The sequence below is a fragment of the Bos grunniens genome, chromosome 19 (assembly GCF_055505025.1).
Source record: "Bos grunniens cultivar Pamir isolate PY7600 chromosome 19, Bosgru_T2T1.0, whole genome shotgun sequence".
NCBI classification, from domain to species: Eukaryota; Metazoa; Chordata; class Mammalia; order Artiodactyla; family Bovidae; genus Bos; species Bos grunniens.
The window spans coordinates 51,242,826-51,264,229 of NC_141183.1; the positions used below are offsets into that span (position 1 = coordinate 51,242,826).

The 21,404-nt window shown below is 36.8% G+C and overlaps 1 protein-coding gene across 42 annotated transcripts in view; it reads left to right on the top strand.

Moving 5' to 3' along the window:
- The window catches only part of BCAS3 (BCAS3 microtubule associated cell migration factor), a 591,361-nt gene that overhangs the window by 44,829 nt on the left and 525,128 nt on the right, over positions 1-21,404 (top strand). For all 42 annotated transcript variants that reach the window (XM_086360515.1, XM_086360531.1, XM_086360537.1 and 39 more), the window contains one exon: positions 12,862-12,943. In XM_086360515.1, coding sequence (XP_086216641.1) covers positions 12,862-12,943 — 82 coding nt within the window. The remainder of the gene's footprint in view (positions 1-12,861; positions 12,944-21,404) is intronic.

Here is a 21,404-nt window from a genome sequence, read left to right on the forward strand (position 1 = left end):
ATCTTTTCATGGCTGATAGCACATTTGTTTGCAGTGCTGGATGATATTCCACTGTGGGGAGGTACCACAGTTTCTCTATGACATATACCTTTAAAGATTACCACAAAATGTACAGATGTCAAGTCTATAGTTTGATGACTGTGTGTTTTATGTATGTTTATGTAAGTGTGTATATATGTGTTTACACGTGCAAATAAATGGCACTACCATTGAGAACAAAATGTAGAACGTTTTTCTTACTCAGAAAGTTCCCCAGACAGTATTAACCCCAAGGTAATCACTCTTCTGAGTGTGGATTAGCTTTGCCGCGTTGGACTTTGTGTAAGTCGAGGCACGTAGCATGTGCTGTTACACTTTGTGTCTTGTCTTTTGCACTGTGTCTTTTTAAAAATTCATCCGTGTTGTTACATTTTGTAGTAGTTTGTATTTTTTATTTTTTTCATGACTGTGTTTCATTCTGTGGATTGAATATACTGCAGTTTGTTTAGCTGTTCTTCTTTTGATGGGCATTTGTGTTTCTGGCTTTTGGTTATAGTGAAGAAAGCTCCTATGAACATCATTGTAGATCTGTGACTAATACTTTGTTTTTGAGTACCTACCTAGGAGTAGAATTGCTGGGTCATAGGTTAGGCATGTATTTAACTCTATTAGAAATTCCCTGGAGTTTTCCAAAGAGCCTGTACTGTTATACACTTGACATCTGCAATAGCTAAGGATTCTAGGAGGTCCGTTTCCTGCGCCTTTTGGCACTTTAAGTCATTTTTTATCATCCGGGTAATCTTACAAGTTTGTATGATACCTATTTTACAGAAGAAAAACCTTAGCCTTCTCTTTGATATAATCAGTTTCTCTTTGGTTAGTATCTACTGCAAAACTATCTCAATCCACAGATTATATCAGTGTAGGTTTACAATGCCAATAAAATATGACAAGCTGAGTCTTCTAAAAGTGGAAAAAGGCTATAAGCCAAAATTGGCTTATCTGTAGCGTCGTTTTCTCTCGTTCCTTTTCAATTGGACATGTACTCAGCATGAAATAAAATAACGAGTTAAGGGGAATCTAGTTTGTGTGTCTGAGTGATTATGAAGTGTTTATGACAGCTCCTAGGCTGACACGCTCTGTAATGGTGTTACATTGACTTCTGAACACCTTCTAGTCTGCCTCCAGGCGTGTGTGTCTGTGTAGTCTGAGTGGTTTTACATTAACATCTACCCGGGGTAAGATCTTTTGACTACAGAAGTGTTACTTGCAAATGGAAGATACCATTAGGGCCGCTTCAAAGCTCCGCGATGGTATTTGGACTGGTGGTGCTGAAGTAATGGCTGGGGTTTTGAAGTGTAATGTCTAAATCTGCGTTGCATAACCGGAGGAACGTGTGAGTTTAAACTGCTTTTCTTTGATCTTCCTTTCAAAAATCAGGATAAAGGGGAAAGGTTAAAGTTTCCTTAAGATACTCCTCTCTCTGTGTGTAAAAAAAATTTGGAAGTATGAAAATATGATTACAAGTTCCATTCATTATTTATGTTCTGCGGTTTTCATATTGTTCTTGAAACTCACTTCCTTCTTGCCTCAAGTTTTGTATTTTGAATTTAGTGTTAAGACCAAAATACAGGCTTGGTTGCTGTCTGCTTTATGTGGTTAGCGAGTATCTGTTCTATAAGTTGTTAGTCCTCACAAATATGCATTTTAGGTGGTTTTTGTGGTTTGCATTTTTTTCCTGATGGCATGCAGAGTAGGTTACAAAGATACTGACACTGACATTAACTGAATCATTTGTGGTTAGCTAGGCAAAAAGTAAAACAAAAAACTTGTCCCCTATTTCCTCCTACTTTTAGGAGCTTTCAAAAGAATTACTTTTTTTACCATTAGGAATACTTTGCTCAAAGTGTGCTATCTTAAGTTTTTGAAATTGTTGGAGAAGAGTTATAGCACATAAAATGACCGGCTGGCAGTGTCTTGTTTGAGGGAGGAAAAAAAAAACAACTCGAGTTTAAAAACTGTTTTTGAATACAGTGTTAACAGGAGATTCTGATGCCTCTTTGATCTGGACGTGTTTTCCTTTGTTTCCGTATGTCTAAGATGAAAACATATCATCCGATTGGAGAGAGCTTGCTTTGTAGTCGTGATTGGCACTCATGTAGCTGGGTGCTAGCCTCCTGTTGCTTAGGAACCGAACATGTTAGTGTAAGGTGACACTTCCATCTCCTACCCCTGTCTCTTGTTTTATGTTTTTATTTTTACCCTTTTTCTTTAACTAAAGAAATTTTGTGTGTGTATGTATTTACCTTTCCTCCTCAATTAAAACAAATTATTGTTGTTACTCTGTCAGTTAAAAAGGCTATTGGGAATTCCCTTGCTGTCCATTGGGTAGGACTGTGTGCGTCTGTTGCAGGGGGCATAAGTTTGATCCCTGATCCCTCAAGGGGCGGGGCTTGACCAAAAAAAAAAAAAAAAAAAGAAAACACACAACAACAATGCAAAAATTGTCATGAACCAATCTTTATTTTAAAGACTTCGTAAGTTCAGTTGTGCTGTTTGTATGTGAGAGAACTAGCAAAGTGATAACTTTTTTATTTAAATAGACCAAGTAAGGGCCTTTTGTTGCCTGAGGAACTGAATTCTTTAGTGTAAGACCTTAACGCCTCTTCATTCCTCTTTTCTGTCTCTATTTTTACCTTTCACCTTTGCAAGACCCAGAGGATTGTTAATGGCAACTGGAGACCTAATTCCCATCAGCTGGCTAAGGGGCCATGCTGAAGACCTTTCTCTATATTTTTACCTTTTATCTCTATTTTTTCTCTTTTTTTTTGGGTGAGGGGCTAGGAGCGTATCAGAGAAGTTTAAAATTTATTTGTGGAATCTCCACATTTTCCATATATTTTTGAATAAACATTAATAGAGTATTTTCAAAGCAGCTTTCAGTTCAGTTCAGTCGCTCAGTTGTGTCTGACTCTCTGCGACCCCATGAATCGCAGCATGCCAGGTCCCCCTGTCCATCACCAACTCCCAGAGTTCACTCAGACTCACATCCATCGAGTCAGTGATGCCATCCAACCATCTCATCCTCTGTCGTCCCCTTCTCCTCCTGCCCCCAATCCCTCCCAGCATCAGAGTCTTTTCTAATGAGTCAGCTCTTCACATGAGGTGGCCAAAGTACTGGAGTTTCAGCTTTAGCATCATTCCTTCCAAAGAAATCCCAGGGCTGATCTCCTTCAGAATGGACTGGTTGGGTCTCCTTGCAGTCCAAGGGACTCTCAGGAGTCTTCTCCAACACCACAGTTCAAAAGCATCAATTCTTCGGCACTCAGCCTTCTTCACAGTCCAACTCTCACATCCATACATGACCACTGGAAAAACCATAGTCTTGACTAGATGGACCTTTGTTGGCATTAGGTTTACATAAAAGTTGAGGAGAAAGTACAGAGAATTCCCATGTATCCCTCAAACATAACCGCCTCCCCGCCCTGGTTTCCCCTGTTAACATCTTGTATTAATGATGGCAGTGGCTGGCTTACAAGATCTTCGTTCCCAGACCAGGGTTTGAACCTGGACCCACAGCAGTGAAAGTGTGGAGTACTAATCACTGAACCACCAGGGAATTCCCGAGGTACTTTTTTTTAAATTAGTGAACCAATATTGACACTTTATTAACTTAAGTCCATAGTTTACATTTTTCTCCTTAGTGAAGAAATTCTTCTTGATATTACTTTTAACTCTAAGACTGATGAAGCAATGTTTACTTATTAAGGACTTCATTTCAGTTGTGTCTATATGGCTGCTACCTGTGAGACAATTAGAAAAGATTGATGTCTACATTTGTTTATTTAAGTGGGCTGTTTTTACATCATTCTTGGTAAGAAAACCTGTTGCAGGTAAAAAGTTTACATAAACACAGAAAGGTTGGAATGAGTGTGGGATGTTTGCCAGGTGGAGTGGCCCTTGATCTTGAGCAGGAATGTGAAGACCAGTGATGAAACGTGCTGCCCAGAGGAGGTGCTGCTTGTCTCTTAGGCATTGGTCCTTCTCTTGAGAGCTGGAAAGCTTAGGAAGTGTTATACCAGTGGGTTCAAGAATGAGTTGTACGCAAATGTGTTTCATGATATGATATTATAACAAATTTCCAGATATTAAATATTAACAACGTTTTGAAAACAAGGGGCAAAGGCAACTTATGCTAAGTACCGTTAAGATTGAACGATGAGGCCAGTATAGACCTAGTTAGTTATTTGTCAGTTCATTCATCCAACCAGTATCTTTCTTTTTCTTTTTAATATTTAGGTATGGGTGTGTAGGGTCTTAGTTGTGGTGTGCGGGTAAGTGTGTGGGCTCTATAGTTGTGGCTCTTGGGCTGTCTAGTTGTCACATGAGAGTTCAGTTGCCCCTTGGCATGTGGATTCTTAGTTCCTCAACCAGGGATCAAACTTCTGCCTCCCCTCCATTGGAAGGTGGATTTTTAACCACTGGACCACCAGGGAAGTTCTGAAAAGCATCTTCTTGATTTAACTCTCTCTGTGTGCCAACCATGTGTTTTACATAACTTATTAGTTCAGTTAGTTCAGTCGTTGAGTAGTGTCTGGCTCTTTGGAACCTGGAGTGCTTCATGGACTGCAGCACGCCAGGCCTCCCTGTCCATCACAAACTCCCAGAGTTTACTCAAACTCATGTCCATTGAGTCGGTGATGGCATCCAACCATCTCATCCTCTGTTGTCCCCTTCTCTTCCTGCCTTTAATCTTTTCCTACATCAGGGGCTTTTCAAATGAGTCAGTTCTTTGCATCAGGTGGCCAAAGTATTGGAATCTCAGCTTCAATATTTTATTGATAAATAAAACATTTTATTAATAACTATGAAATTTAGTACCATTACTTTGTTACATAGATATGTTATTACTCTTATTTTAAAACCAAACTCAGATTTAGCCCACTTAAATAGATTATAAACACAATCCAGTTTATTTTCTACTGTAATAAACTGTTGGAATCCTTGATGTTGTTGATGTGATATTTGTAACTGATGGTCTCTCATGCTGTACTCACTTGGCTTGTTGCCATAGGCCATGGTTTCGGAATAAGAATACAACCTCCGGGGTCCTACCTACTGGGGGCTCTGGGGTCCTACCTGCTGGGGGCTTTTCAAAGTGCAAGTGTTAGTTGCTCAGTCGTGTCTGACTCTTTGTGACCCCATGGACTGTAGTCCACCAGGCTCCTCTGTCCATGGAATTCTCCAGGCAAGAATACTGGAGTTGGATGCCATTTCCTTTTCCAGGGTGCTTTTAACTCTTTTAGACTTTCTAGCTGGAACCAGAGGCAATGTTTGGAGAATGCAGGTGTGAAAGATATTTTTGACTGGAAGTCAGGATGTGCTTGAGATAAACATGAGGAATTGTATTTCTCATGTCTTTTATGTCTGATGCCTTGGTCTTTTAATTTATATTTCCAGTCTAAAATTGCCCTACTATATATGTTATAGCCATTTTGAAAAATAGGTAAATTAATGCCTCTATTTAAGTTTTTTAGAGATTGAAACTTGCTAAAGAAAGAAAAAGAAAAGGACTACTAAACATTATCTTTTGTGTTTGAACTGCTTGAGTTACAGGAGGAAGATACAGTAATTTTTTATGTTTCCTATCTTTAATAGGGACTGCATTTGCTTTGAGTGTTTGTGTGAATTTTTATAAATCAACATTTTTCCATTTCACTGGCTATCACTTTGTTATAACCCAATCATTTTACCTTATATGGGGAGGAGAGCTTGCTTATTACTGGATTTGAAATTAAAATATGAATTCAATCATGGACCAAAAGCTCTAGTTTTCCAGAGCTGCTAAAAAGAATCTCATTCATATTTTGTGTTGATTAGCATACATAACACTGGGAATGGAGGGTCCTTCAGGACAGAACTCTTATGTCATGTGCCCTGATAGAGGACCACTATACTAAAGGGGTTTATTTATTTAGATTAAGGCAGCATTGCTTTGCCAGAGAAGACTGATTTATGCCTTTCGCTCACTGCTGCGTAATAGAGCGAAATCCATAATTTTTAGAATCAAGCAGCTGTATTGGGCCAGAGACTTTATCAGGCCATTCATGAAATAGTAATATTGAATTTCAATAAGCACATGAAAAGATGTTCAAGCACCTTCTTTGAAGAAAGTGCAAATTAAAACCACAGTGAGAATCTCACTGAACATCCACCAGAGTGATACCAAGTGTTGGATGTGGAACAGGTAGAGAACTCTCTTATACTCGTAAGTTGTTCAGTTACTGTTTCATTAAAAATCTCCAAAAATGTGCCCATATTCCTAGTACAAAAGCAGTTTCAGTAGTATGTACTCAAATAAACATGTTCCATAAATGCCATGTGCAAGAATATTCATAGCAGTATTCCTTATGATGTTACCATTTTAAAAATGGTAAAATCATGACACTCATACAACTGTACAATGGACATGTGTCATAGATTTTATTTAACTTTTTAATGAGGTGTTAGGCAAGTTATCGCTGGTTCAAAGGAGAATCTGAAGAACAGTATAAGCAGTTAGGAACGCTGAAATGAACCTGTTCAGAAATGTGAACCTAGCTCATATCCTGTTGGGACAAAAGTGTACTGCTTGGGATCTTTTTTATGAGTGGAGTTCAATTGCATCTCTGCTAGACAAAGTTCATTTGCATTTCTGTGGGCAACATCAATTGCCTTACTATCAGTTTTCTACAACTTAAAGTATTGTCAGATAGCCCAGTCAAGACAAAGGTGCAGGTTCTTACAGAATCAAATAGCCCCAAAGGATCTACTGTACAATTGTTGATAATCCACTGAAAGAACACACAATAACCTTTTTCCCCTTTGAAAGTTTGTGCAGTTTTTCCAGATACTTTATGAGCCCCAAACTAGAAACAACTTAGACTTCCATCAGCCAGTGGTAGAATGGATAAACTGTAGTAGTTTTATGCAGTGGAAATCTGTGTAGCAACAGAAATAATCATATGCAATAATACAGATGAATTTCACAGGCAGGTGATGTGTAAAAGAAGCCATTCACGAAAGAGTACATACTGTGTGTTTCCATTTACATAAACTTGAACAAGTAAAACTTACGTGTTAGAAAAATCAAGATATTGGTTGTTGTAGTGACCCAAGGATGAAAAGAGCAGATAAAACCAAGGAGGGTCTTAGAATGTAGGAATGGAAAAACCAGACCCTTATTGTCTTTCCCTCCCCCATGTTGTAACTACTAACAGATTTCAGGTCTTCCTGAGCAGTATAACCTATCTCCCCTCCTGTCCCATCAGTTCAGTTCAGTCGCTCAGTTGTGTCTGACTCTTGCGACTCTGTGGACTGCAGCACACCAGTCCTCCCTTCCATTGCCAACTCCCAGAGTTTACTCAAACCCATGTCCACTGAGTCAGTGATGCCATCCAGCCATCTCATCCTCTGTCATCCCCTTCTCCTCCTGCCTTCAATCTTTCCCAGCATCAGGGTTTTTTTTTTTTTTCAAATGAGTCAGTTCTTCACATCAGGTGGCCAAAGTATTGGAGTTTCAGCTTCAGCATCAGTCCTTCCAATGATATTCAGGACTGATTTCCTTTAGGATGGACTGGTTTGATCTTGCTGTCCAGGGGACTGTCAAGAATCTTCTCCAACACCACAGTTCAAAAGCATCAATTCTTTGGTGCTCAGATTTCCTTATGGTCCAACTTTCACACCCATACATGACTACTGGAGAAACCATAGCCTTGACTAGATGGACCTTTGTTGGCAAAGTAATGTCTCTGCTTTTTAATATGTTCTCTAGGTTGGTCATAATTTTTCTTCCCAGGAGCAAGCGTCTGTTAATTTCATGGCTGCAGTCACCATCTACAGTGATTTTGGAGCCCAACAAAATAAAGTCTGTCACTGTTTCCACTATTTCCACTGTTTCCCCGTCTATTTCCATGAAGTGATGGGACCAGATGCCATGATCTTAGTTTTCTGAATGTTGAGTTTTAAGCCAACTTTTTCACTTTCCTCTTTCACTTTCATCAAGAGGCTGTTAGTTCTTCTTTGTTTTCTGCCATAATGGGTAGGGAGAAGGTATTTGGCTTACTCTTCCCACACCCAGTATATGTGCTTCATCCAATCAGCAAATGACCCATAAGACCCCTATCTCACTCCTCGTACCTTGGGTATAAAAGTGGACTAAGAACCCCTGTTCAGGGTCGGTTCTCCCTTGAGCTGGCCTGCTGTTCTAACAGTGTCTCCTACTCTGATAAACTTCATTTCCCTCTCATTCTGTCTCATATCTGGAAATTCTTTTCCATCCTGCGCCCAGACCACGAGAGTTATGGTTGTTGTTGCCTTGGGTTTGTGACTGGGAATGGGTGTGGGGACCTTCTGGGTGTCCGTACTGTTGTTTCTTGATGTCTGTGCTGGTAACAGATGTGTATTAACATTGCAAATTCATTAAGCTGTACAAACACCTAAGATTTCTGTATTACTTCTGTGTCTGTTATCTTTCAATAAAGTTTGTTAAGGAGAATCAATGGCAGACCATAGTTCTCCATTTGCAGCGTCTCAAAGGGAAGTTGGACTTCCCTGGTGGCTCAGACAGTAAAGTGCCTGTCTACAATGCGGGAGACCTGGGTTCGATCCCTGGATCGGGAAGATCCCCTGGAGAAGGAAATGGCAATCGACTCCAGTATTATTGCCTGGAAAATCCCATGAACAGAGGAGCCTAGTAGGCTACAGTCCATGGGGTCACAAAGAATCGGATACAACTCAGCGACTTCACTTCACTTCACTTCAAAGGGAAGCTGGGGGTGTAAATATGTATTCCTGTCCTGATTCTTTGTCATTGTAAAGCATTATTATTGTCCTTTGTGTTTGATTGACTTCTCTATTTTGTAGTCAGATGTCTTTGAAAAGTCATCAGGATTTCAGAGGCAGGTTTGGTTCTGAGGACTAGATGACCTTCGTGTGCTTTTAGGATTCTCTGAAAGCACTTACAAAGCTCCCCCACTACTTTTACAGCCTTTTCTGTGTGTGTGTGATTGTCTTCGGCTGTTATAATTTCCTCTTGCCTTCGATTGAGTTGTGAGATTCTAAACTTGTCCTCCCCTCCACCGCTTTTTGGTTTGGTATGTAATTTGCATATTTTCACCATGCGAAAGCTATTTTCTATGGTTGGAAAAGATTTTTTTCCAACAGTGTGAACAAATCATTCTTTGTTCTCCTTATTGTGCCTCCAAACTGGTACGTCCGGTTTATGCTCCAAACAACAAAAGTCTGTCATCAGAAATTAAATGCCAGTAAGAACAAAGGCAGAGACCATGAGGAGCTATTGGAGAGGTTTCCTCCCTATTTGCTCCTCTCCCCAAGTTACTGCAGTTGCCAGCAAGTTGGAGCTTTGCTTGGTACACGCCTTGCTGGTAGTTCTACCCTTGTATTTATTATTAGTGTTGGTTTAAAAGTGAACTTAGAGCCCCTGGTGATTCTTCCCAGGATCAGTTAAAATCCTCATCTGTGAGGATTTTATTCTTTGCTATTTTCAACGAGTTTTTTTTTTTTTTTTTTTAAAGAAACCTAAAAATCAATTTGACACTCATTTAATTGAGAGCAATATTGCCAGTGAACATGTTGTTTAAAATGATTAGAGGTAATTGAAAACGGCAGCCAAAGTGGAGCCTGTAAGACCATATCCATTTTCTCTGTGTCCTCCCTAAAATGTGCACATCTTATCTGTATCCAAATGATTAGCACTTTTTCTGTTCTGAAATTGTATTCCAGTGTAGAATTTGCCTATATTATTTGAAGGGTGTTCTCCTCCAAGTGTCATGCTTGACATTTGTGACTCAGGAAACTTTAGAATTCTGCTTCTAACAATTTTGATTTTAACATGTTCATAAATTTCTATCACTATTTTGTAAATTGTGATAGTGCTTTCCCCGCTTCCTTCTCTGATGTTTTAATGAAAGATTCTAGGACCTTAACTTAGGGGCAAGAAGGACGGGGTAATGAATATGAGGATGTATTTTGTAATCAATACTAATGTTTTTTCTTAACCTGTTGCTGTACATTTAAAGAGGGATTTAGAGTAAAAGCTTAGAATAGAATAAGGCATTTCGGTTTGTTTTAAAAGCTGTTATGCTCAAAAGCATGGTATGTTCAGATTTCAAAATGTTTTTATATATCAAAGTAAGCTCTTGGGTATTAAATCCAGTGATAACAAACGTTTATCATATTGTGAATGTGGCAAGACAGGTTTGTTATATTCTTTATTCTTTATTATAATTTAGTATAGCAGCTCAGGTAAATATGTTTAGACTTTTTTTTAAACTTTTTTTTTAAGCTTATTTGATAGAACCAAAAACTAAATGCTAGACTTGTGGCATATGGAAATAATATTTCAGAGCAGTGGATTTTGTGTTAGAATACTATGATTTGTTATAGGTATAATAATCCTTATTTGTGAGAAATGGTTTTCATTACTCTGAATTATAACTTCAATGCAATATCTACGGTATTGTTTTACAGTTTATTTTTCATTTCATTCTTGGTAGAAATATATGTATATTGAAGAATATTATTTATCCATTGTCCAACAGCAGTTTATTTTCGAAAAGTAAGTGGCTTGACAGCTTTGGAGATAGCAAGTAATGTACCTGTAATGTAATTGGACTGTGTTAGTGATATACCTTTCTATGAAAGTGTTCCTAAAATCAAAGAGGTGATGGTAATTTTTAGATTTCAGAGAATGTGTGATTATTTGATGGGGTGGGAGATTGGACAAAATGACCCTTTAAGGATTTTTCTAAATTTAAAATTCTGTTCTATAAGAATAAAATGTAGATTTAAAAGCTGTAACTCTAATGGCCTTCGTAGTTCATTTAAAAATTTAATGTTTACAGAGGACTTTGTAGAGAGGTAAACTCTTTAGTTTGCTATCCTGAGTTTGTAGCTTTTGTGTGTTTAATTGGTGGTAGGTGGTGCTGTTGTTGCATGGTTAGTGGAAGAGCCTAGCGTTCCTCATAGCTTCTGCTTCCCAAGTGCTATAGAGGGATTTGCCACTGTGGCCAGTAAATATATTTTAATTATTTTTATGTTATAAATGAATATGATGGCTCTTTGGGCATTACCATAATTTAACATTTATAAGAGACAAAATTATTTACAGTTTGCAGCACTTCAATTCAGGTAGAAGAGAAGCTGAAGATCTAAAAAAAGTATTGATCTAAAAGGCAGCGCTACAGATTTTTTGTCCAATATTGGAAGACTCATAGACCTTTTGTAATATATAAAGTGTTGATATTTTAAATTCCTTGTTTGGCAGGCCTGTTTTTAAAGAAATACTGTCGGTGTGTTTACTTTATGGAATGTTTACCATTTTTACATCTATTGTAAGTTTTTGGGTTTATAGAATGAGTTTTACAGTATTTGCCATTTTCTTGATCTGATGTAACATATTCCATCAAACACTTGGCAATTAAGAAAATTTATTGGGCACTACATTACCACTTACAGTACTCTGGAAAGACTTTCTTAACTAATTATGATTTAATCTGTGCAGTATTTGAATTAGCAGCAGACTGTCCTTTTGAACTAGTAATTCTGAAAAGCAGTTGTTTCCACACCCAACACATATATCAGTCTACCTCTTTTCCTTTTGGAGGAATAGACTACCCTTTATATTTGAGGAACAAATCTGATAATGACTCAAAATGAACAGATTCATATAATGTTTGATCTTAGTGTATAATAAAAATGAAATTTAAAGATGCATACATTTTTAATGAATAGAATATTGAAACTAAAAGCATTTTGAGTTTGTTTAGCATCTTTATCGTCTCAACTTATAAATGCAAAGAATATAGGCTTAGAGGAAGTAGAGGAAATGTTGGTCAAAAAGTATAAAGGTTCAGTTTTATAAGTTGAGTAAGTCAGGAGACCTAATGTTTAGGCATGGTGACTGTAATTAATTATATTGTATTGAATACTGAAAAAATAGATTTCTTGGCCTTCCTTGGTGGTCCAGTGGTTAAGACTGTGCTTCCACTGCAGGGGGATGTGAGTTCGATCCCTGGTCAGGGAACTAAGATCCTGCATGTCATGCGACATGGCCATAAAAGAAAGAAAAGAAAACTAGATAACTAGATTTCAGTTGCTTTTATCACATACAGAAGGTTACTCTGAGAACCTGACATACATATATATATATATATATACACACACAGGTATATGTATATCAAATCTTCATGTTGTACAGCTAAATGCATACAATATTTACTAAAATATATTTAGAGAAGAAAATAAGTAATAAAGGTTTATAGAGGTTAAATGATTTACTCAAGGAGGTTAACAGCTAGGGTTGCAGAACCGTAACTGGCACCCAGGTCATTCACCCTCCACCTCAGTGTTGTTTGCAACATGTTTTGCTTCTTCTCATACATAGCACATTTGTGAAAGTTACTATAGCATTTAAGTTCTGCTTTTCAGAATGTTAAGAATATTTATTTTCATACATAGAAAGCTGAATACTAATAAAAATCCTAGCTGCTTTGCTCTAAAATGGAAGGCAGTCATGTAGGAACTGAACAAACTTTAACAAACTTGTGGTTTATTAAAGATAAAAATTATAGGCTTCCGAAACAGACCTTTTATTTTCCTATTCATATGAAGTGCATGCTCTTAACATTTTCTAAAAATATTTATGATAATTTAACATATCAACATGCTTAATGTGTATGGTCACCATAAGTGTGTGTATATGTGTATATATTAACATTTGAGACCAAAAATCATGGTAAAAATTTAGGAGATCTTGTTTTTGTATAATAATGTTCTGACCTGTGTTTTCGTTTCCTGTATTTTTTCTGTCTCCTCCTGCAGATCAGTGGGGAAGCACAGGAGCTTTTTTCTGTTCGACATGGCCCAATTCGAGCGGCTAGAATCTTGCCTGCTCCACAGTTTGGTGAGTGTAGCCCTTAAGAAGAAACAAATCATTCAGCAAGAGGTTTCTCTTTTATTGGTCTTGGACAACAGACAGCAAGAATGATAACTAAAGCCTGTTTTCCTCCAAGTGTCCATACCCCTTCCCCTCCTCCCTCCAAGATAAAGTCTTAAGTTCTGTCAGTTGAGATGGAAATAGGTAATCTTAACCAATTCAATATGGCCATTCACTTTCTGCTGTGGTTTTGATTTATCTTCCTCCTCTTTGATCTCCATTTAGTCTCTGACTTTGCTGGCTCGCTCTTGAAGGCCTCTTCTCTCTTGGTTTTCATGGCAGCGCTCATCCCAGATCCCTTCCTTGCTGACTGTGCTGCTTTTGTTATGTTGCTTGTTTAGCTTTCTGCTGTGGGTATTCCCCAAGTCTCTGATGTTCTCAGTGTCTTTGCTCTTCTCAGTTTTACTTAACTGCCTTGGGGAGCTTGGTTTTCACCATTATCTGGATTGCAGATGAATCTCTTGTCTGTATTTATAGCGATGGCAGAAGTACAACTTTGGACTTTTGGCCTTGAATTTTTGCTTTAATAATGAAAACTTCTTAATGTCGTATGTAAATATTAGGCATTTTTTAATTAAAAAAATCAGATATATGGTTAAACTATATCAGTTGTTCAGAAGCCTAAATAACTCCCAACTCTAATGATCTACGCTTTGTACAGACTGTCTTTTCTCTGTAATTTGCCAGTGTTCACTCAGTAATGTTTTTTGCATGTGCATTAAAAACAATCATTTTAGTACCATTTGCATACTTATAAAAGAATATTAAAATATTTAAATTCTGTTATATTTTTAAAGTTTGTACAGAAGTTGGAAATCTTCCTAACACTTTGTACAGTTACTTCTCTAAATTGGTGAGAATGGTGTTTATTTAAACTATTGTGTGCCTAAGTATTATTAGAGATTAATTTAATTATGAAATCTGCTTAATCGAAATGGTAGAGGTAGAGGTAATAAGGCAACAGTATCCTGCAGTCATGTGGAGGTTTCCCCTTGTTATTGAAGAATGTGGCATTATACAGTTACCAGCGCTGTCTCTGCTTCATACACACTGTTTTTTGTTGCATTTGTGTTTTGGTGAAAGTTTTGACAAAGAAGATTGTTTTTGGAATAGCCAGCTTTCTCTTTGGATGGTTGGAATTAAGAACTTCATTACTAAAGGAGTCTGCTGTGTCTTTGTTTCTTTGGTATGTAATTCACAGGGGCAGATTTTTCTCCTTTGATTTATGAAGTTCTTCTCTTTATATCAACTATTTACTATTTATTAAAAATTTTTTTGGTTGCACTGTGTGGCTTGTGGGATCTAGTTTCATGACCAGGGATAGTATCCAGGCCTCCTGCAGTGGAAGCATGGAGTCCTAACCGCTGGGCCACCAGGGAATTCCCCTATTTATGCCAATTATTAATGTTCAACTTTTCTCAAATTTTTTACTTTGGGCAGAAATACTTCATGGGAGAGTATAAAACTTTAGAAGTTAATATTGCTATTAGGATTTGAGTTTGTTTAATTTACTTTGTCTAATTAAAAGAAAAATTTCTTCATCCACTATAACTTTTTAATACACTTTAATTTTAATATTTAAGATGTAATTTCACAAAGCTAAATGTCTGACTTACACAAAATGTATGTGTTGGTTTTATTATTTAATTTTTTAGATTTGTTTTCATTAAAGCTATACATGCAACTGATCAGATAAATTTTGTAATGGAAAATAGACTACCTAATTCCTCTCTTTTGCCCATTTTGCTTCTGCACGCATTTTGGTGGAATAAGTCTTTACTAGTTTCTGGAAAAAGAATGTGTGGTGGATCTTGTTTGTCTGAAGATGTCTTTATTCTTTCTTAATTAGTTCTTGATTGTTAATTTGGGTGGATAAGAAATACTTGTAAGTAATGCTACTTCAGAAATTTGAAGGTATTAATCTAGTGTTATGGTTGAAGAATCTTAAGTATTTTGATACCTTTTTCTTTGTAAATGGCTTGTTTATTTCTCTGGGACCTAGTAGAATGTTGGCTTTATTCCCAGTGTTCTGAAATTTTGCAGTGTTGTTTGTTGGTTCATATATTATTCTGGGCCTCTTCAGTGTAGAAGTGCAAGTATATAGTTTTGAGAAAGTTCCTTAAACTACTTTTTCTATGATTTCCTTTCCTAAATTTTCCATGTTCTCTCTGGTACTTGTGTTTGACTGTTATACCCCCAGAGTGATTAATTAAAAAATAATTTCATCCCTGTTCTCTTTGGGATATTGTCTGAATGTGGCTTGCTAACTCCTCTTGAGTAATTCTTTTCTGTTACCCTTTTTTTTTAACTTCACCTTCTCATACCCAACACATTGCTCGCTCTCTCTTTCCCTCTCCTTCTTTCCCTCCTTTTGCTTCTGCCTCTCTCTCTCTCCCTTCCTTTGTCTTTCTTTTCTTTTTTCTTCCTCTCTCCTTTCTCCCTCTTTCCCTTTCTCTTTCTTGGTGTAATTTGTTTTGCATGTAAATATTATCAAACAGAATCCAGTGATACATAGAAAGAATTATATGTCAGGACCAAGTAAAAGATATTCCAGGTATACAAGGTTGGTTAACATTTGAGAATCAATCAATGTATTTCACCATATTAGTAGAATGAAGAAGAAACACAAATAATCATTTCAATAGAAATGGAAAAAATCTTTAGCAAAATTTAATAACTATTTATGATTAAAAAAATGTTTAGCAAATTAGGAATAGAAAGAAACATCAGTATGCTAAAGAAAGTCTATAAAGGATCTACTGTTAATATTACAATCAATAATGATATATTAAATATTTTCCTTTGGAATTTGGGATGGATTTACCATTGAACTTCTGTTTACCACTGAACTCAAGTCCTTGCCATTACAATAAGATATGAAAAAGAAAAGATGTAAATATTAGAATGAAAGTTGTAAAATCATCTTTATTCATAGATAATTTGAATGTGTATGTAGAAAATACAAAGAAATCTCCAAATGGTTAGAATTACGAAATCAGTAAGAACTGTTGCACAGCAGAATCATTAGGTCTTTGGTGAACTGATTCCCTTGCAGTGTGTTTTCCCAGCATTATCTTTGGCCATCACCAGTGTTCCCTATCTCCACCTTCCTCTCCGCAACAACACTCCTTTGTGATAGTTTTATTGAGCTTCCATTTCCTAGGATGAGCCCTCTTCTTCCTATCAGGTCTCTCATTTTCTACTTCCTCTTCTAGAATACACATGTCCTAACTCTTGAGTTAGGATGTTATTCAGCTTCTCTTGAGTTAGGACATTATTCAGGGTCAGTAGTATGTGTTCCCATAGGATTTACTGTGTTTTTTTTTAAATTTTAGTTGCTCATTGCCTCTTACTTGTAGGTTTGTAGGCTGTTTTCAAATCTTTAGTACCTAACAGAGTACTTGATACAAGGTGTTAATATATATTTTAATGTTCCTACATAATATAATCTTTTGAAAGTTATTATCTAGAAGAAAAGCAAGTTCCCTTTCTGTAGGTATTTCTGTGCAGTCTGTCTCCTAACAAAAGTGAGAAACTGAAAGATTTGGATGTTCTTTTACCCCATGCTGCTGCTGCTAAGTCACTTCAGTCGTGTCCGACTCTGTGCGACCCCATAGACGGCAGCCCACCAGGCTCCCCCGTCCCTGGGATTCTCCAGGCAAGAATTCTGGAGTGGGTTGCCATTTCCTCCTCCAATGCATGAAAGTGAAAAGTGAAAGTGAAGTCGCTCAGTCGTGTCCGACTCGTAGCGACCCCATGGACTGCAGCCCACCAGGCTCCTCCGTCCATGGGATTTTCCAGACAAGAGTACTGGAGTGGGGTGCCATTACCTTCTCTGCTTTTACCCCATAGAAGGTCATTATTATATTTAATTGGCGTTTATTCATATCAGCACAGTGTGTGCTTCCCAATTTTTTCATGGTCACTAATAATAATTGATTACTTTCTTAATGAACCTACGCCTGCAGTCTTCCAGGAAGCTATGACCAATCAATTGGTATTTTCATGTCAAATAAAAGCTGTTATTTATTATCTTTCAAATCCATCCTTTTTAGAAATTAATTTCAAGTCAATTCTTATTACTCTCAATGACTCTAGTAGTTTTAAGTAAATCAGTACCTGACTTGTGAAATAAAATATAGCAATATATGTGATTTAATGTGTAAGTTAAAAATTTTAGATAGCTGTGGATATTGTGCTAATAATGATTATTTCCAAGGAGTGGGATCAGAGGCCACATTTGCCTTAATATGTTTTAAATTTCTTAATTTAAAGACCATACAATTAATTCTAACCACTTAAAATATTCGTTATAAGAATCAAGGAATGCTGAAATGTAGAAAGTGAAAATTCGTGTGATTCTGTTATTAGTGATAAACCCCGGTTGCCTCTTTACTTCTTTTTTTTTTTTTTTTTTATTATTTTTTTTGCCTCTTTACTTCTTTAATTTCTTCACTCAGATACTGAGTGTATATTGATAGCTTACAGTATGCATTTCCTGTTTTTTTTTTCACCCTTGAGCTATTCATACATTCTTGAAATTAACTTGTATTATATACAGTACCTGATTCTAGTTCTTTACATGTATTATATGTATTTGCTTTTGGATGTGTGTGTATGTAGAACAGTTTATATTGTGAACATCTTTCCACTTCAAAAGTTCTTTCAGCATTGCCAAAAATTATGTTATTTCATTGTATGAACATTTATATTAATTTTAAACCTTTGCCCTGTAACATGTTACATTGTTATATACTTGTGTGTATGTGTGTGTGTGTGTGTGTGTACATATATATATATATATATATCGGAGAAGGCAATGGCACCCCACTCCAGTACTCTAGCCTGGAAAATCCCATGGATGGAGGAGCCTGGTAGGCTGCAGTCCATGGGGTTGCTGAGGGTCGGACACAACTGAGTGACTTGACTTTAACTTTTCACTTCCATGCATTGGAGAAGGAAATGGCAACCCACTCCAGTGTTCTTGCCTGGAGAATCCCAGGGACGGGGGAGCCTGGTGGGCTGCCGTCTGTGGGGTCACACAGAGTCGGACACGACTGAGGCGACTTAGCAGCATATATATATATATACATTTAAAAAGTATACAAGGAATTATTTTTAGGATAACTCCTAGAAGGATAATTACTAGGTAAAAGAATGTATTCATGTAAAAATTTGACAGATATTGTAAAATTGCTTCTCAAAGGAAGTATGCTGTTTATACATGTGAATTCCCTTTTCCCAGTTCTGTGCTTTATTGGCTATTATGCCTATGTGGTGAAGGAAAATCCTATTCTTTAGCAATTTTTTCTGTCTTTGAGTGCTAGGGAGAGTGGATAGTCCTCATATTTTTGCTGTTTTTTCTAATAATACCATGCTTGTTTTGTACTACTGATTTCAACTCTTTACTAGATTATTAGTGATATATTCTTATGTATGTGTGTCTGTAGATGTCCTGTATTGTTGTTCAGTCACTAAGTTGTGTCTGACTCTTTCCCACCCCATGAATTGCAGCACACCAGACTTCCCTGTCTTTCACTATCTCCAAGAGTTTGCTCAAACTCATGTCCATTGAGTTGATGATGCCATCCAGCCATCTCACCCTCTGTCACCCTCTTCTCCTCTTGTCCTCAGTCTTTCCCAGCATCAGGGTCTTTCTAGTGAGTCAGCCCTTTGCATCACATGGCCAAAATATTGGAGCTTCAGCTTCATTATCAGTCAGTTCAGTCGCTCAGTCATGTCCAACTCTTTGCGACCCCATGGACTGTGGCACGCCGGGCTTCCTTGTTCATCGCCAACTCCTGGAACTTGCTCAAATTCATGTCCATCGAGTCGGTGATGCCATCCTCTGTCGTCCCCTTCTCCTCCTGCCTTCAGTGTCTCCCAGCTTCAGGGTCTTTTCCAGTGAGTCCGTTCTTTGCATCAGGTGGCCGAAGTATTGGAGCTTCAGCTTCAGCATCAGTCCTTCCAATGAATATTCAGGACTGAATATTCCAGTGAATATTCCTTTAGGATGGACTGGTTGGATCTCCTTGAAGTCCAAGGGACTCTTAAGAGTCTTCTCCAACACAGTTAGAAAGTTCAAAAGCATTAATTCTTTGCCGCTGAGCCTTCTTTATGGTCCATCTCTTACATACATGTCTTTAGTTTCATACAAAGAAAATCTTTGCATATCTTTACCATATCTAATTTTAAATCATGACTCTCTTTGAAAGTTGAAGTTTTTCTTTTTCTATTATATCTTCTTGAATGTTTTTTTTTTTTTGCCAACCTCTGATTTTCATAGCTTTTTTGGGGAAATTTCTCCTTTGTTATATCTTCCTTTAGAATCACAGGTACAGTTGTTTTTAATCATTATATTCTCTTCAGTGCCTTGTGTGATATGTGGAATATCTATAGGTGGTACCCACCAAATGGATTTATGCAGTATTTTGCCAAAGAAAAACGAAAACTCTACTTTAGTATAATGTAGTTTTTAAAATCATTTATCACTGACCAAATGGATAGTGCCATTTTTGACTGTAACAGAGCTTGTAATTCTGTCAGGAATTATATTAGCCTCTTGCTTACGCCGTTTGCTTATTGCTTATGGAGTAGATGACCATTTTGGGTTCTCACCTGAACCAGATTTTTTAGAAATCCATATTGAACCTTATTTATTATCCTTAGGAGTCTAATATACTGGGTGTCTGAATTTTCTTGTTTTAGAGCAAATTCTTATAAACTAGGGCTTTTACTCTGAGAGCAGATGGACTGTGGAGATACGGTTTCCTTAAGTGTCTATGAGCCAAAATCCTGTTTCTCATCTAATACAGTGGGTAGAAAACTTGGCTTATTCCTTTTAGGTTATTTTATTATTACTTACTGCCAGAAAGTTAACTATTATTTTTTGTTCTGCTATGCATGGAATTCACAGTTCACATCCTAAAATATTAAAAGGTTTTTAAAAAAACCCCAAGGTCCAGTCCATTTTTCCTTACTGGAGTATAAATGCCTAGTATATTTTGAAGCTTATAATATTGTAAACAGCCCACCCATGCAGTCAAAAACACTAATTGTAGCTGCTGTTTTATGATATGAATGGCTGAAGTTATTTTCTAGAGACAGATATGAGCAGAACACCTTTAGAATTGTTAAACTTTTTCTCATTTCCTTTTTTCTTTGCAAATTTTTGAATAGGTTGCACTTTCTATGTGTTGAATTTCATTATTTTCTCAATGTGCTGGCTACGTGTTTCATCCTTTTCAAACAAGTTTTGTCACAATCAAGGGAGAGCTGTTTGATTTGTTTAGTCATATGAATTCAGAAATTCTGATTAACTTTTCCAGAAGGGTTTGTCATAATTTTTTTTTAAAACTCTAATAACTGTGGTTCAACAAGTAAACCCTGTAAACACACACACTCTCACAGTCTGTTCATCCAAAACACTAGCGCCTTTCCGAAAGTAGGCCAACTGACATTTGCTTACAGTCATCACCAGTATTTTGCAAAGAGGAAACAGGCTTATCGACATTTTAAATGGCCAAACTATGAGATTTAGGGCTTCCCTAATGTTTTCTGCTCTAATTACTTCTCAGTTTGCTTTGTGTATTTTTTTTTTTTTTTTCATAACACCTAGTCCTTATCACTGGGCCCTTTGTCACTTGGGATCATGTAGATTTTTACAAAATTTTGCGAAGCCTGTGATTTAGGTGAATCCTAACTTGGGAACATATGTCCTGTTCACTTGAAATTTTTTTAATGTTTTTGGTCAGAAAAACAGTGTTTTTAAAAGAGAATGTTTGTTTTAGAAATACTGCTTTTTTAGTTTAAAAATCCTTTTAGTTTTTGGTGATGCCATGGTATTGAGTTAGATAAATTGATCTAAGCGTATTCTCAGTTCACACCTAAATATATGATCCCTATAGTTTGGGACTTTTCCTATGAAGGCTGTAGTGAGTAGGAAGTATACTAAAGAGAAAAGAGAGGAAGTAAACGGACAAGTCATATGTATAATATTGCTTTGATACTCTTCAGATACAATTCTAGGTTGATTATAAACATTATCACCACTTTACCGCTGTTTTGCAAGGTGAATACCATTACCCTGTTTTATAGGTGAGGAAACTAAGCTCAAAGAGGTAGGTGACTAGCATCAAGATATGTAGCTGTTAAGTGATCCAGCTGGAATTTGAAGTTTCAAGCTCACCCTTAACCATTTAGGCCTCACTGTCTTCCATTATATGATTTTTCCTTTATTATAGGAAAACAGTTTTAGCAAATCCAGGTGTTTCTAGGCTATGACTCTGACCGCAGAAATCAAACAATTTTGTATTCATTGAAATTTGTAAAAGTAGCTCTGTTTTTCTGTATTTTCATTCACACTTGAAGCTCTAAAGTATCTTCAATTGTGTTTTCATTATATTTGAAGTCCTTGGTTTTTAGTCTA